At 43.8% G+C, this 15,483-nt stretch overlaps 2 protein-coding genes across 4 annotated transcripts; one reads left to right on the forward strand and one right to left on the reverse strand.

Moving 5' to 3' along the window:
* Positions 1-78: 78 nt before the first annotated feature.
* LOC105279227 (probable Ufm1-specific protease 2) lies at positions 79-3,669 on the reverse strand. Its single transcript, XM_011338867.3, has 10 exons — positions 3,144-3,669; positions 2,611-2,847; positions 2,241-2,468; positions 1,934-2,092; positions 1,753-1,846; positions 1,397-1,657; positions 1,097-1,234; positions 855-981; positions 493-746; positions 79-421 (listed from the first exon to the last, which is right to left on the reverse strand). Exons 1-10 carry the CDS (start codon positions 3,180-3,182, stop codon positions 210-212), a joined length of 1,749 nt encoding a protein of 582 aa, XP_011337169.1. The 5' UTR covers positions 3,183-3,669; the 3' UTR covers positions 79-209.
* A 194-nt stretch (positions 3,670-3,863) lies between these two features.
* Positions 3,864-15,464, forward strand: LOC105279228 (tyrosine-protein kinase CSK). Of its 3 annotated transcripts, none has more exons than XM_011338870.3 (8): positions 3,864-4,144; positions 6,054-6,097; positions 10,978-11,390; positions 11,538-12,191; positions 12,278-12,473; positions 12,568-12,651; positions 12,745-12,837; positions 12,953-15,464. In XM_011338870.3, exons 3-8 carry the CDS (start codon positions 11,008-11,010, stop codon positions 13,046-13,048), a joined length of 1,506 nt encoding a protein of 501 aa, XP_011337172.1. In that variant the 5' UTR covers positions 3,864-4,144; positions 6,054-6,097; positions 10,978-11,007; the 3' UTR covers positions 13,049-15,464. The 3 variants fall into 3 exon arrangements, with proteins under 3 accessions (XP_011337172.1, XP_011337170.1, XP_011337171.1); XM_011338868.3 differs by having other exon boundaries at positions 3,865-4,144; positions 12,565-12,651; XM_011338869.3 differs by having other exon boundaries at positions 3,911-3,930; positions 12,565-12,651.
* The last annotated feature ends 19 nt before the right edge of the window (positions 15,465-15,483 follow it).

The following is a 15,483-nucleotide window of genomic DNA, read 5'->3' on the forward strand; positions in this document are numbered from 1 at the left end:
TACAAGAAAGTATACGTGTCCGTTCACTAGTTTTATTCCATCGCAGCATGTGGCACAGGTGAAGTAACGTCTTACAAGTATTGCAATGCTACAATATATTGTGAGAATCATGTACTATACACAGGTGTGTGTAATTAAATATTCAGAAAAAAATTTCGCTTTAATTACATTTGAAAAATTTAGTTATGTACAATGTGGCATTTTCAGTATCAGAAGGTTATAGGTCTCTGCGGAAGGCACATGTTATAAAATGCATCCTTTTTCCAAAAGTCTTTCGTCTTCCATCCGCACCACCCCTTGTTTACCACGGTGGGTAAATGTTCCGCTCCCGCGTAGTGCGGATCCAAAATCAAGAATTTTCCCTCTCCGGATTGCTCGTCGTAACTTACGCCTAGGATTGTATGAGCTAATACGCCTCCACCTATAAAGCAAAAGATTGACACTTCGGTCTTGATTCTTCCTCGTGGAATAAAACGGGAAGCGAACGCTCACCGATCATGATAGGCGTGCCTTGCGTATCGAAATGATTAGCGAGCTGCGGAAATAAGGCCGACATCTCGTCCCCGCTCGATGCACAAAGTACTTTCGTGTCTATGTTGAGAGTGGACTGAAGCACGAAACTTACTTCGGTCGAACCGATCCACTGTCTACTGCCAACAAAGCTTGAAGGCTTATCGCCTATATCGTACAGGCATTGCTGTACTTCACGATGAGAGGGTATTGGTACCTCAGTATAGCCCTGTAATCTGCAATGACAAAATTTATTCACGGTTATTTATACATGCTCTTTGCTGGAACACCGCTGGACTACAATTTGCGACTGTCCTTTAATATTTGCGAATTTCCTTTATTACCTGTACCACGAAACGATCGTTTGAAGAGACCTGTAGGCGCATCCCCATCCGTTATCATCAACATTATCTTGCATATAGTGATGATACGTATACAAGCCGTACGCGACACTGACTTTTCCCGCGACACCTGATTAATAAAAAAAGATGTACCGAAAAAAATTGTATAATTTGATGCAATAAACGACAATCAAGTACATGCGCGCAAATGAAAAAATTAAAGCACAAAAATCCTTTTTGCCCACCTTTATGCAAAATTGCCTGGTGCGGGTTCACAAGTATCTCATTCGGCTGCGCGTTAAACTTGACTGCATTTCCACGTCGAAAGTACGGCCTGGTCGAATCGAGCGCTAGCGCCTTGTGCAAAGCCTTACGATATTCCACTGAAATTATATGACTGGTCTGCATAAGAGCAAATAGATAACACATATATTACTGCGAAAGTTTGGTGATGTTTCGAGAGGCTTGGTGATAGCGAATAAATCAGGATCCAATAGCAAGGAAACCCGTCACATGGCGAATGACAAACGGACGAGGAGTCTTACCTGTGTCGGTGCTACTGGAATTGCCGGGATAGACTATGGTCAACAAGTGCCCACAGTCTTGAGGCTTGAAGTGCATGACCTCGGGCGATTTCATGGACGGCTGCACGTTCTCCGACTGATTTTCCTGTTGCATCTCGATCAATCGAATGTTCCGGCAAACGGATTCCACCAGAATCGCGTGCAACTCTGCCGAGCTCACGTTCAAGCTCACCAGCGACAGCGCGTCGATGCGTAGATTGCATTCTAGGCTCTCGAAGGTTCCTGTAACGTACGATATCGATATTCGAGTGGAGTACTTGCGATATTTATAGATTATTATATCGTAACGAGTGAGATATTATTGCAGGTGTACTCACTTTTGATATGCTGCAAGACAGGCGCATATTTGATAGCTTCCTCCGAATTTTTCTCACCCGATATCTTCAGTAGCATGTTAGCGTCTATAACATCCTGAGAAAATTACAATTATGTATAAAAATAAGAATGATTGTTTTGGTAGATGTATATATAGCGTACTGATTTGGATTAAAAACGTACTACAGTGTTGGTATTGGTACTGTTTAACCGATCTGAAGATTTCTCGTCTTTCGACGCAGACACAAGATCTTTTATCGGCGTCTGTTTGGAGTTATCATCAGTTCTGAAGAGGTACGTATCGTTCAGAGGAAAATGTATTCCTATCTTGCCGGATGCGATCTGTAATAATACAAAGTAGCGTGCATTACAGTATATGTACATATATAACAAATAAAGATTAGCTTAAAAATATATATTATATATTTTTAAAATAAATATATTTTAATTAAATATATATATATATATATGTACATTTAAAAAATCTCACATTTTTTCGCGACTCCTGCAATGCTTCCAGCATGTTTCCATCTTGGGCAATCAGCGGGAGAGTCGCTTGTAATCTGACGTACACAAATTGCTGAGAAATATCATCTTCGCTAATAATACTGAGATTATTGACAGCTTCCAGTTTCTGGTGCATGTAAAAGTAGGCTTGCAGATCCGACGTATTGCGTGAATACTTCAAAAGTAATGGATTATCTGTGATATCGATATCCTGAACAAATATATGTATCATTTTATTAATCCATGTACGAGACCCATTATAATGTAACATTCGCATCATTTTTAGCAGTTTTTTGTAATGACAAAATGGCATTAAATCAAAATCCTTTATTTCAAATAACCAAGTCTGTTACCTTGAAGACATCAAGATTTACATCTTTGCATTCACCAATGTGCAATATACCGCAGAGATAAATGTCTGCGGGTAAATTTAGTTGCAGTGTCGTGTAATCAGTTATGCTCTTCTCCTTATCATCCTCACTCTCGTCGGTTTCACACGAGTTTATACTGAACGTTAGGACTACGAGCGTACCATTGTACATAATACCGTAAACGTAACCAGTTGCTGCATTTTCTATATTTTCCAGTCGCTAAAAGTATTATTCTCTTTAAGTACCGAGTATACTTGCACAAAACTTATATGAGCATAAAAGCACAAAGAATTATTACTAAATAATCAGTAAACGATGACAGAATATTCATACATTTATTATTTGTTATGAAATATTTATTACAATGTTAATTATGAAATAATAATAAAGAAAAATAAATTTTACGAAAAACTGACATGAATATTCATCAACATGTCAAGCATTTCTATCTGATACAACGTGGACCGTAATTTCGTATTATTATTATTAATACTAATATTATCATGGACGTTTACCTGCAGAATATTCGATAAAATCTGCAAATGCGGCACCATCGTGTCACGACGAGATCAGAGATAAATTTTACAACGATCACAAGCACCTCGTACTGTCAACAGGGACAGCGACCATATGGAGATTACAGGTAACCACAATTAAATTTTCAAAGACGCACTCGGGTCGTGAGGTTAAATCCGTTGTCAAGTTCTCAACAAAAAAATGCATAGCTTGATAAACTGCCCCGCTATTTCAGATCAAGTGACAGTAACAGTCGATCCGCTTGTCGAGAAAAAACTGATTCATTTTCTACGAACAAATCTGCATTCTGCTAATTAACCTCCCATGAAAATCTTGCTCGACAACCAGTAAAATGTATGCATGGAATGGGACAAGTATTCGCATTTCGCATGCACTTTTCTATAGTCATGAATGACGTTTCATATCGAGAGAGACAGAGTATAGGGAACTCGATCTATCTCATCTAGCATAATTTGTTTTCAAATAAGACGTAATGGATTATTGATAAAAAGAATCAGCGTACGAATAAAATTTAAGTAGAAACGCAATAAGTGAAACGGAGATCGATATTATTGCTCCTTTGAACGGCGATTTCGATGCAATCGTCAATCGAAACGGAGAGCGTCGATTGGCCGTTCACAGAGAATCTCTCGAGACAGTCCGCGGACGGTTGGCAGCGGCGGTGTCACTAGGCGCGCACTTCGCGCCGTAGGCCCCGTGCACACGAGTCAAGGTGCTCTCTTCACTCTGGTGGTGCGTAGCAAAATGGCCGCCCGACTTGACTGAGTGAGTGACGTTTCTCGCAAGGTGTTTGCGTTTACGCGACCGCGCCGCGCAGTTTTCCATGAGTATTCGCACGTGTGGCGCACCACGATTGCCGCAGCACAGTGTCTCGCGTCCGCTCGTGTCCGCGCGGAGGTTATCTGATCGTCAGACGGCCAGGAGCGAGTGCAAGCGCCGAGTCTCGCTGCACGGTACGTCTCGCCGTGGACGCACTTAGGTGTGTATTACCGCATTGCGCGTGCACGTAATACCAAACGTACGAAACATCGTCGTCGATGCGCGCCGCTCGCACGGCCGTCGGAATGCCCGGACCCGGACCGGACGCGTCGCGACGTTCGCGCGAGGCCCGCGGCACCGCGCGAGTTTGGTTAGATTCCAGGCGTGATTTTTTATCCCGTCCACAGTAGGCGGTATTTTGACAGAAACGACGATGATAATGCGAGCGCCGGCCGTCCCGGACGCGACTCGCGGCTGCTTTCTCGATTAGCCGGATGGTCCTGCCGGTTGCGAGTTGAGTCGTGATTCACCCTGTGAGAAGATGCGAGGAGAAACGTGGGACCAGTGCGAATGGGATTTTGATTGATGGGTTGTGCCTCCGATGTGGTCTGATTTAATCTTTGCCTGGGTTGCTTCTTGGAATCTGATTCTGGAATTGTCACGTTATGTTGGAAGCGTTCAAGTATTTTCTATGTTATGCTGTCAACTGAAGCGGAGATCAACACAGTAGGCAGTGCTACTGGATGACGGTCGAGACCTCGGCAATGCGCTGAGCTAAACATAATTTGAACTACTGGCTTCAGTAGTATAATATGTAATCTCTTGTTACTGTATTAATGTGCTAGAGTATGAAGAAAGTATTTTTTTATAAAGCAGCTATTTATCTCCATCAAACATCTTATCCCTTTAATCTTCTATGTCCAGAGCGTTTTATACATGTAAACGTTTACGTAATTTATGTTTCATCAGAATAACATTTTCCAGTTGCATTCGTACACAATAATCTCGCATCAAGGCAATAAATTCGTCATATAGGTGCAATGAAAGAAAGGAAATGGATGCGAGCGTGGCGTCACAAAAGTCTTAATATGTACAAGAAGATAACAGTCGATACAATAAATCGAACAATTCCCGAATCATTTATTATAACGAACATAAGATCTACAATTGCAAGTTTCTAAAATTGCAGTCATGCAAGTCGGCGGAGAGGATCCGCTCATCTTCAGTCTAATTTTAACGAATGTTTATGAAAGGGATCCACAGAGGTACAGAAATAGAAGTTAACTCGGCCGGAGATTAATTCACGCCCATGCAATAAAACGCCCATGAACTCTCTCCCGCGATTGCCTCTTGGTCGAAACGCACGTTTTCGCGTCTCGATCCATCTGACGTTGACCCGGTTCGATCCGGAGGAAGAAGGGTTATACGAGTCGACGAGTGATTAATGCCTGCGAGTCGGGGCGGGCTGGCCCCGGTCGCCAAGACTCATGTGAACTCGAGCAATTAGCAATTGGCTAATTATACGGTTAACGGGCGATGCCGCGCCGCCCGCGCGCGCGATGAATAACGCAGTTGCGCGCGCGCGCGAGAGCAATTAAGCCCCGCGAACGGAAATGCTCTTCTTTCACCGGCCGCCGTTTTTTCCACGTCGTTTCCCTGCCAAGCTCTCCCTCCCTGCCGCGGCTATTTGTTTGCCGTGTTTGCGCTTGTCGAATTCATTCAGTTTCAGTCTCGAGTAAAAAGGCACTGCGAGAACGCGCAACTCTGCGCCGCAAACTCTGCAAACGTTGCATATCTAAAAATATCCGTGGAAGAGCAACTCTGGTCGTTTGGAAAATATTTTTAGCCCACGATGAAATCACGCGGGCGTGTTTTGCATTTTTATCTGTTGACTACTTGGTACATGCTCGATTGTAATAAACACCTCATGAAATATACTACTGATGTTCGCTTGTTGTTTGTTGCCTGTTTTATCGCGTTGCCACGGATTGTTTTCTTCGCGTAACGATCCGCGAATTGTTGCCCGTGGATATTGTGAAAACTGTTCGTTTACGTAGATGCGCAAAATCCGGAAGAAGAGAGTCGTTCCAATTTCGTAGCTGAACATGCTTTTTCCGTTTCTGTTTCAGAGGAGCAGCACTCTCAGAAGATGGATACCCGGTGCGAAGCATAGGTACGTTTGCATAGGATACCTAACATTACGCTAGATTAATCGCTGTACTCAACCGCGGGTTAATCTCCGTCTTCAAATGAGACGGTGCGAAGAGATCAACGCTGTAATAAACGGCGGAAGTCAGAAATTTCGCGTTCCATTATGACGCTCGTAAACTCCGTTCTATTTAGCGCAACATCCTGATTTGACGCCACGCGAGACGCGAGACAGTAAGCACGAGACGCTTTAACGTTACGAGAGATCCGACGAGTGGAAGATAAAACGCCCTGGTTTTTTTCCCTGTATCAACTTCAATCCTCCCTTTGTACGAAGCGCCGCTCGATGCTGCTATTCAGCAGCAGCGGCGGCGTTCGCGTTTCACGCAGTTTCACGATACGATCTGCGTCGATGTTGTTCAATGTTGCTCGACGGTAGCTCGCCTCCGCCGGCGCCGACGTAGAGCCCAGAATATGAATGAAACATGAAGAAAGATATGTCAGGAAGCGAGGGAAGTAAAGCGAAGGAAACGCAAGGCAAGGGATACAAGACGGAGGTGGGAAGAAGTCGAGGCGTGCACGCTCCGAATTGCTCCAAGAATTTGCGCGCGGGGAGCAGCGCCGGGAGACACCCCTTGATACTCCGTACTTTTCGTCTTGCAGTGACACAGAGGTGACTAATGAAATTCCGCGGCGGGTCCTCCACGGTTCCCGTTCGCGTCAGCAAGCTAATACGGACTGTCAGCGCGGAGCTGGAGGGTGTCCCTCGCGGCTCAGTCCCGCGTGTTACTCGCATCGTCGTCGTCGTCGCGAAAGTTCTCGGCGTGTCGCGCATTCGGAAGTTCTCGCGGGCGCCGGGAAGAAGCGAGCGAGAGGAAGAAAGTCACGTTCGCACCGGCACGTCGTTCCCCGGGGAGTCGCGCAGCTGAACGTCAGATGGAAAACGACGCGGGTCACGGTACAGTAACGTGTACTGTTAAAGAGCGCGCAACACGAAGGAGCGAGCGAGCGAATGCGGCCGCGTGAATCTGTTGCACCTCCGTCGTCGTTCCCTGGCCTCTTTCCGTGCCTTTCGCCTTTGCGCCCTTTTACGCTCGCCCGCGAGATATTAATAGGCATCACGCGGTGCGTGCCGGCCGGCACATGTGCACGAGCCTCGCGCAAATCGAGCCCCGCGGAATCGCGAGTATCGTCGGCCGCTTCGCGGGTGACTTTGCGGACCCCTCGATCGCCGAGTTTTGTCTAATTGCCAGTTTTGTCGTAGCGCTGGTATTATTTGAGACCTCTCGGTGTCAGCATCTCGGGTTACTCTTCGTAATTGAGAGAGACTATGCTCGTTAATCAAGCTCTGCTTCATTAGAATATATTCTTGATATTTTTATGTAACTTTTTTTCACTATATGTGTGACGAGAGAAGCTGGAAATATCTCTCAGGTTTCGTCAGGAAGAGCTACTTCGGATACAGATATTCCCGTGCAATTCTAGCGATTCTTATGAGAACACACATCTCATTGTGCCGCCCATAAGAAGCCCTTTTCTTGCCCCGTTTGTTGGAAGCCACGAGAATCGCAATTACCTCAATTATTGTTCAACTCTGGGGAAGCTTACGACCGCATTCACAACTGCATCGCACGGACACGGAAGCGCTGCTTTTTTCGCGATAAGCGGGGCTTTCCACGTGCGAATGTGACCACGTAGCTCCCGCGAGACGTGCTCGACGCTGATTGCGGTCTGCGGTCTTCGCACGAAGGCGCCTCAATAGTGAGTCACGAGCGAGAGTTCGAAAAACACTCGTGTAAACAGAGACTTCCGAGTCCAGCCTTGAAATCTGCATACGAATCGCATAATTATGCCTGCGTATTCTGCTGAGATTAAGTGAGGCGGCTACCGTGCTACTCTCTTGGCCTGCCCGAGATACCCTACAAGTGTGTCGTCGTCGAGCACATCGTCGTCATGCGCCAACTTCTTCTTGACTTTTTTTCTCTCTTGCTAGACCTTCGAAGCTGACTGACCACGCGAGAGTGTCTGCCTTGCGGAATATATTCAGCTTGCCTTGCGGCTCTTCATACCTCTGATAAACATGTTTGTTGGAATAGATGGAACCTCAGTTACTCCGTTTTATGATGTGTGACGCAAAATGTGTTTTTGTTGGTCCATTATATTTATTACATGTCGTTATATTGCGTGCTGGTCTTGGAAATGTAGAAAACGTTAGGAGCAGCGTTCTTTTTCTCTAGTGAGATAATAAAGAGAGAATAATGGATGATGAAGAATCCATCTATCGTAATCGTTTGCATCATTGTAATTACTTGAGGTGTTAATTACGAGCTATTTTAATATAACGAGTGCCATTACAACAAATGTATTAAAGCAAGGCGTAACTAAAGCTACATTTTTTTTTATAATGAGATCAATCTTTTTCTCGTTATTTGTCAAATGTTGATAAATTTTTTCCTGAAAACTGTTTTATGTCGTATATACGTTTTACTTATCAAATTTCCAGGATACGCGCGTATACGAAATGAGAAAGTGCCGAAGCTGCGTACTTCCTCTGAATCATACCAGACAGACAGTTTGAGTCATAAACGGTAGCGAATTTGTGGCGCACAGCTCTCTTTCAGGCACTTTTAGTCGCACGCGATAGGACGGTTCTACAAAGCGCGCTCCCTTCTGTTACACGTGTTCCGTACTGATGGAAATTAACGTCGCGTGCAGTCGATGATAAATTTCATTAGCTTGAAATCTATGCGACCGCAGAGGCCGGGTCGTCTGACGAGCGCGATGAAGCGCGGTGTTACATGCGTGCACCTCGCTCGCGCGCATTCAGATTCAATATTGATATTCAAGGCACTTCGCGCCTGACGAGGACACAGTGCCGCGTGTGCAAGTATCTGTTTTCTGGGGAAACGAAATTCCATATTAACGAGAGAAAAAAAGAAGAGGACAGCGATGGAAATACGCGAGACATCTCGTATCGCATCTCCGGCCCATAAAATCGGACGTTTCACTTTTTTACGCTCTGCGTTTATCACCATTCTGCCTCGAGCGGATACGAACGTAAGCTCGCGTAAGTTATCCGCTTCATCCTCGAGGAGGTCGACTGTTCTTTTTCCCTTTTTTTCTTTCGTTTTTTATTTGCAGCTTTAAAGGACTTCGCCTAGCGCCTCGCGTTTCCCAGCGCGGCGGGTTCTGGCCGGTCGCTTATCTCTGGAAATCCAGGGAGCTCATGACAGAAATGCGACTATTCGGGCTTACGTAACTTACGGGCGATTCGCATATTATTATATGCCGCTGCGACTGTACGTCTCGCGTGACATAACTCGCTCGTTGTTTCCCTCCCTTTCCGCTCCGCAGGCGCCGACCAAGGATAGACTTCCAGTTGAATAATTCAATATGGATTTGCCGATGGATTTGTTTCTCTTGTTACCGTGCCTGATCATAATGTACCAGATGTGTAGCGTAGAGTAATATAGGAAAATCGCCGCCGAGAATTCGAGCAGCCGAGAGAGGCGTCCTTCCTTAACACATTGTACCTCGGAGTCACATATTTCCGGTCCTGGATAGCTCCGGCTTCTGATAAAAGCGCTGTCTCACGCGTGCACTGGCTTAAAAATTAATTTTGAAAAACCTGGAAAAAATATGTGCTTACAGGCGTTGATATCACTCAGTTTTACGCTACAAAAACGTCTACACATTTAGTATATATCGTAGAGATACGTTCCCATGAACAGTGTGTTAAAAATTACTCCTCCGCAGCGTTTTCTGCATTTCATTCATCCGAGACTGACGGTGGTAGTCCCTTTTGCGTCTGCATGAATTGACATCGCTTGATGATTCCGTTCTGGGACGTGTAATTCAAGCGAAGATATAGTTGATTACATATACAGTGCGACTGTACAGTCACACGCTTTGGAGCTAGCCGAGCACGGTGATTTGTGATCTCTCGTAATGGCCATCGCGATGATTTCCCTATCAGGCAACGCGTGGAAATTATGTCGCTTAGTCAGGTTCTCCGATAATTATAAGCCTGCCGCCACGCGCTTGCTTATTCGTATTACGATCGTTGCGAAAATACGCGGCCGGTGTGTGACTCACCTATCATACACGTCCCATGTACGGTCGTGTAACACATCGTAATGCGGCGGATGAGCATCGCGATAGTGTGTACGCCTTGAAACAATAGGCACTTAGACTGTAACTACCGGCGTATTAAAACCCGACCGGCGAACTGGCGAACACATATATACGCCCAGCTGACTATGCATCGGGTTTAATTTGCCTAACGAGTTTTATTAATTATCACTTCCGTGCAGAATCGCGTTACGCCGCGTCCGGTGTAATTGAGTCGTTCTGGTCTCTCGAAGTGGCCCTCGATCGCTTTACACCTCGTTCGTGTCTTTCGCACCGGTCTGACATCCTTTTTTCTTTCTTCGGAAAACTTGCCTCGTGGAAGCGGCTTCTTTCGCCAAGAAGCACTTTAACTGGTGATTACTATCCCGCAGAAAAACTTAAGGGATCCATCGAACATGTTCAACAAGTTAATTAAATGTCTTATAGCAGCAGGCAAAAGGATTCTTCATTATGTTCTTGATCTTGAGAGAAACATGTTATTAAAGATGCAAGCTGTTAATAGGATGTTTACAGGAATCGTTATTACAAATTATTTTAACAAGATTATTTGCATCGATTATTATGTATTCAAAATTCTTCTATTTTCTTGAAGAAAGTAAAAATCGTATTTGAGTGCGGCAAACTTTTTATCATGTTCTTGGCACGTTCCGCATTACATTTGCACGAGTCGTGAGTTGTGCACTGGACAGCCGGAACATTCTCGGAGCGCCTCGCATTTAATGAGCCGCTGATAAATGACGTCCGTTCATGAATGCGCTTCATTCATCTTCGCAGGTTGATAGAGCCTACTGTGTGGCAGCTGCCATGCCAACGTACCACAATGCGGGTGGCGGATACCCGAATGTGTCAGCGCCAGCGCGGCAAGCGAAGCTCGACGGCAATCAAAATCATCACACTATCCCTTCAAACGTAACATCCCATCCCCTCATACAAAACAGCATCCAACAACAGCAGCAGCAGCAACAGCAACAGCACGGCGTTCCTTCCAACCTGAATACAGGTAACATTCCGTCCCATCCAGTATCGCCGACAATGACCACGCATTCGAGCGTTACCACCCCGAGCATCACCACGCACATGAACACTGCGTCCACGCCGGTGATCCTCACGTCGAACACCATCAATCCGGGCAACACTACCGCATTGCCGGTCAATCCGCGGCATGAAGTGAAGCTGAATGCGATGCCGTATGTATTAGAGTCCAGTTTGCTATTTATTGCTTACAGTTGCAAGTAGACGAGTCAGGCGAATCAGATCACTTAGAAAAAAATGTAGTTGAGGAAGATAATATCTCGAGACGAGACGATTGAATATTATGTACCTCTTTTGCGCAGATGGTTCCACGGAAAGATATCGAGGGAGACGGCAGAAAGGTTGTTGCGGCCGCGAGAGGACGGTTTGTTTCTAGTCCGGGAGTCGACGAATTTTCCCGGGGACTACACGCTCTGCGTGTGCTACCAAGGCCGCGTGCAGCACTACAGGGTGAAGTATAAGAACAATCAGTTGACGATCGACGACGAGGAGTTCTTCGAGAATCTGGCGCTGCTGGTCGAGCATTACGAGCAGGACGCGGACGGTTTGTGCACGCAGTTGACCAAGTCCCTACCCAAGCAGGGCAAGCAGGACTTCTGCGTGGACCCGAAGGCGTTCGTAGAGGCTGGCTGGGTGATTCAGACGCACGAGCTAGAGTTGAGGGAGTGCATCGGTAAGGGAGAATTCGGGGACGTGCTGCTGGGCGTCTATCGAGGGGAGAGAGTCGCGGTGAAGATGCTGAAGGACAACAGCGAGGCGGCGCAGAGGTTTCTGGCCGAGGCGAGCTTAATGACCTCATTGATTCATGACAATCTGGTTAAATTACTTGGTCTCGTTTTTAATAATCAACACATGTACCTGGTTACGGAGTATATGAGCAAGGGATCCCTAGTGGATTACTTACGGTCGAGAGGAAGATTACATGTCTCGAGGAAGGATCAAATCAACTTTGCATAGTACGTAAGCGAAAATACAAGATCCATTCGCCGACCTAAGCTAATCTCGTGTATTATTAATTGCGCGTGTATTCACTATATCGCAGCGATACGTGTGCCGGTATGGCGTATCTGGAATCCAGACACGTCGTGCATCGAGACTTAGCGGCGAGAAACGTCCTCGTGGCGGAGGACAATTCCGCCAAGGTGTCCGACTTCGGTCTGGCGCGGGATGAAAATTTCTCTCTCGACGGTGGGAAATTGCCGATCAAGTGGACCGCACCGGAGGCTTTAAAACAGAACGTAAGTGTATGCGCGTACATAACGTAGCGCTGCGTCACATGGCCGTGTCGAAGTATATTGGTATAATTATGCATCACGTTGCTGTTTCCAGAAGTTTTCAAACAAGTCTGACATGTGGAGCTTCGGGATTCTCCTCTGGGAAATTTATTCCTTTGGTCGCGTACCGTATCCGCGAATTGTAAGTAGTACTGTTGCAGTGAGGCTTCAAGCGAGACGCAGCACGTTTTTTGTCCACACGAATTGTTAATTCACACTCACTTATTAATTCTAGCCTTTAGCCGACGTTGTAAAATGCGTGGAGAAAGGATACAAAATGGAACCACCGGACGGCTGTCCCCCAGAAGTTTATGACATCATGAGACAGGTAGCTACAGATATATTTTTATTACAATAAATTTTATTATACTCTCTCTCTCTCTCTCTCTCTCTCTCTCTCTCTCTGTAATATTATTATACTGAGTCATGCTGTTCTTCAACAGGCGTGGGATTTACAGCCAGAAAAGAGACCGAGTTTTCACGATATAAAAGTGACGCTCGGCCAGTTGAGAGCTGAGTACACCAAAGGCGTGAATTAATAAGGAACTTATTACAGTTTAACTGAGGTTAGCGGAAACTGGAGCCGGGAAGGGACCGGTGTGTCCGAATGATTTCTTGTTTACGGAGCAAAAATAGTGCTTTTTAACTATTTTTAACAGAACGAAAGGGAAGAGACAGGACTTCGATTGTACATTGTAAAAAACATAGTATTCGCTTTGATTATATTTATTGTTATTTTAGTTTTTGATGAACGGGGAGAGTTTTAATTTTGATATGGTAATATTTTGCATAAAGCATTACCTACGTCAATCGTGCCTTTGTCCAAGTTGAGGTTCTCGATTCGGAAGTTCAACTTGTACATGTGAAGAATCCGGATGCTCTCGGGATAAAATCAACAGATTTAAAGACGGATAATCTAACATGATCGCCTACTACTTAACTTTTAACAGTCATTTTTTTAACTGTATCCTGGCGATAGTAAAACTAGTTTCGTGACTCCCACAGTTTTTCTCTAAATGATTCAAACCTTTTTTTATTTCAGAGCACAAAAATAACGCGTATGTGCACCTATTAAATTTACATCGGGTTTATAAAACATGTGCTATTATTCAGTCTCGTCCATTTATCCCGTTGGGATATTGATTATTATTTCGTTTCCTTGTTAGAAATTGTATAAAGAAAATTTAATTTACGATCTGTAATGTTATTAATGTAAAAGATTTGCTTCAGCAATATTATAAGTTGCGAGTATTTGTTTAGTTGTTTAAGCTCTTTGATCAAAGATTTGTCGTAGGAAATATTAAGTTTTAACTAAATTATTGCAATTATGACGCACCATTATTTAAGTTGTCTCATGAGATATTCGACTGCATTAGTGGTGTAAATGTATCTCTCTCTCTCTCTTTGTAAATATTTTTGTATATATTTATTCATAAAAAAATATTTCGAGAACAATTAATATTGGTTCAGAGAGTTAACAAAAAAATGTTCATATCTTTTCTTTTAGATTTAAGACTAACACGTACTACGAGAATGTCCATACACAATTGCACCACGCCAAAAATTGTCAACCGTTTATATTATTAATCTTTATATATATTAAAAAGCATATTAAGTGCGACATCACTTTCCGTAAGCTGTCGTTCATTTTTCATGAAAGATTCTGCCAACAATAACGAGACGGACTAATTGTGACGGTTTTGACGGCCGTATTTCTAAATAATGCTAAATAATAAGCTATAAACTATGGAGAAGATCAAATATATTATTTATTCTTTAAGATATCGCGAGTTATGAGATCTGTAAAATTGTAGATATTAAATTCTTGTATGTCATATAATTAAAAAAAGTATAATAAATTTTTCATTAATTAAATGTCACGGGGTATCTAATATACACACACACACACACACACACGTGTGTGTGTGTGTGTATGTATGTAACGATATGCAAAGTACTGCGCATTGACACTATTACGCAATGACTTGTTGAACTTTGGAAAGTGACACGATCACTCAATTCCTGAAGACGAAACCTCTCACAATAGAAACGCAGAGACTGTTGCGACTGATTGAATACTTCCGAACGATATGTAGGTTTGATCTTCCTTCCGCAAATGTCTCCTCAGTCTGCAGTTTAGACGTAGTGCCGTAAGAAGTCTCAAGCATTTTTATCCTAAGTACACCGAGTCCGTTTGTAACTTTGATATTACGATACGTACTTTGAGACGCACGTATTAATCACGCGTATTTATATGGCTCTAACTCGTACACTCGATTGCCTTTTTTAATTTCGCAGAACGCGACGTCTGCGTATTATTACGTATTATTATTTGCAATTTGTACTCGCCAATTCCTCCAAACTTGATCTTCGTTCACGTTTTTCAAATGCCAATTCTGTCCCCGACGTTTCACTCGCGGGTGAACATTATCTTGTTGTTCATTGGAGAGCGTTATATATGTAGAATAGTGCAGTGTGACGTTGTTACTTATACTTGTGCATTTCGAATATGTACATGGGATTTTCGTTGTTACGATATTAGTTTTCTTACAACACCAATGCGTTAAATCCGTTTTATTTTCTACTGATAATAACCGTTCGATTAGAATGTAAGAAATCTAATATATATATATATATACACACATACATATTAAACGATAAAATTAGATTGCAAAAGATCATGCAAGGGAATTCAATCGTACTCGATATACATGTGTTCACATTGTAACGGGATGATATATGTTAACTTGATGCGAATGTATGTGAGGACATGCGACAAATACTTGCTCCTTTTTGTGAGATTTCGAACGAACGACTGAGAGCATTGAAATCTATCGTCGTATCGTTATTGTGCCGCGATTCTAAAGATTCTCAGTAGACAGCTATAGCGACAAGGATAGAAATTACTGACGAAAGAATAAAAGTTATTAATAAAGGAAAAAAAGTTACACTATATTCAATAATTGCATTATTT

This window comes from Ooceraea biroi, chromosome 5 (genome assembly GCF_003672135.1).
Source record: "Ooceraea biroi isolate clonal line C1 chromosome 5, Obir_v5.4, whole genome shotgun sequence".
Taxonomy (NCBI): domain Eukaryota; kingdom Metazoa; phylum Arthropoda; class Insecta; order Hymenoptera; family Formicidae; genus Ooceraea; species Ooceraea biroi.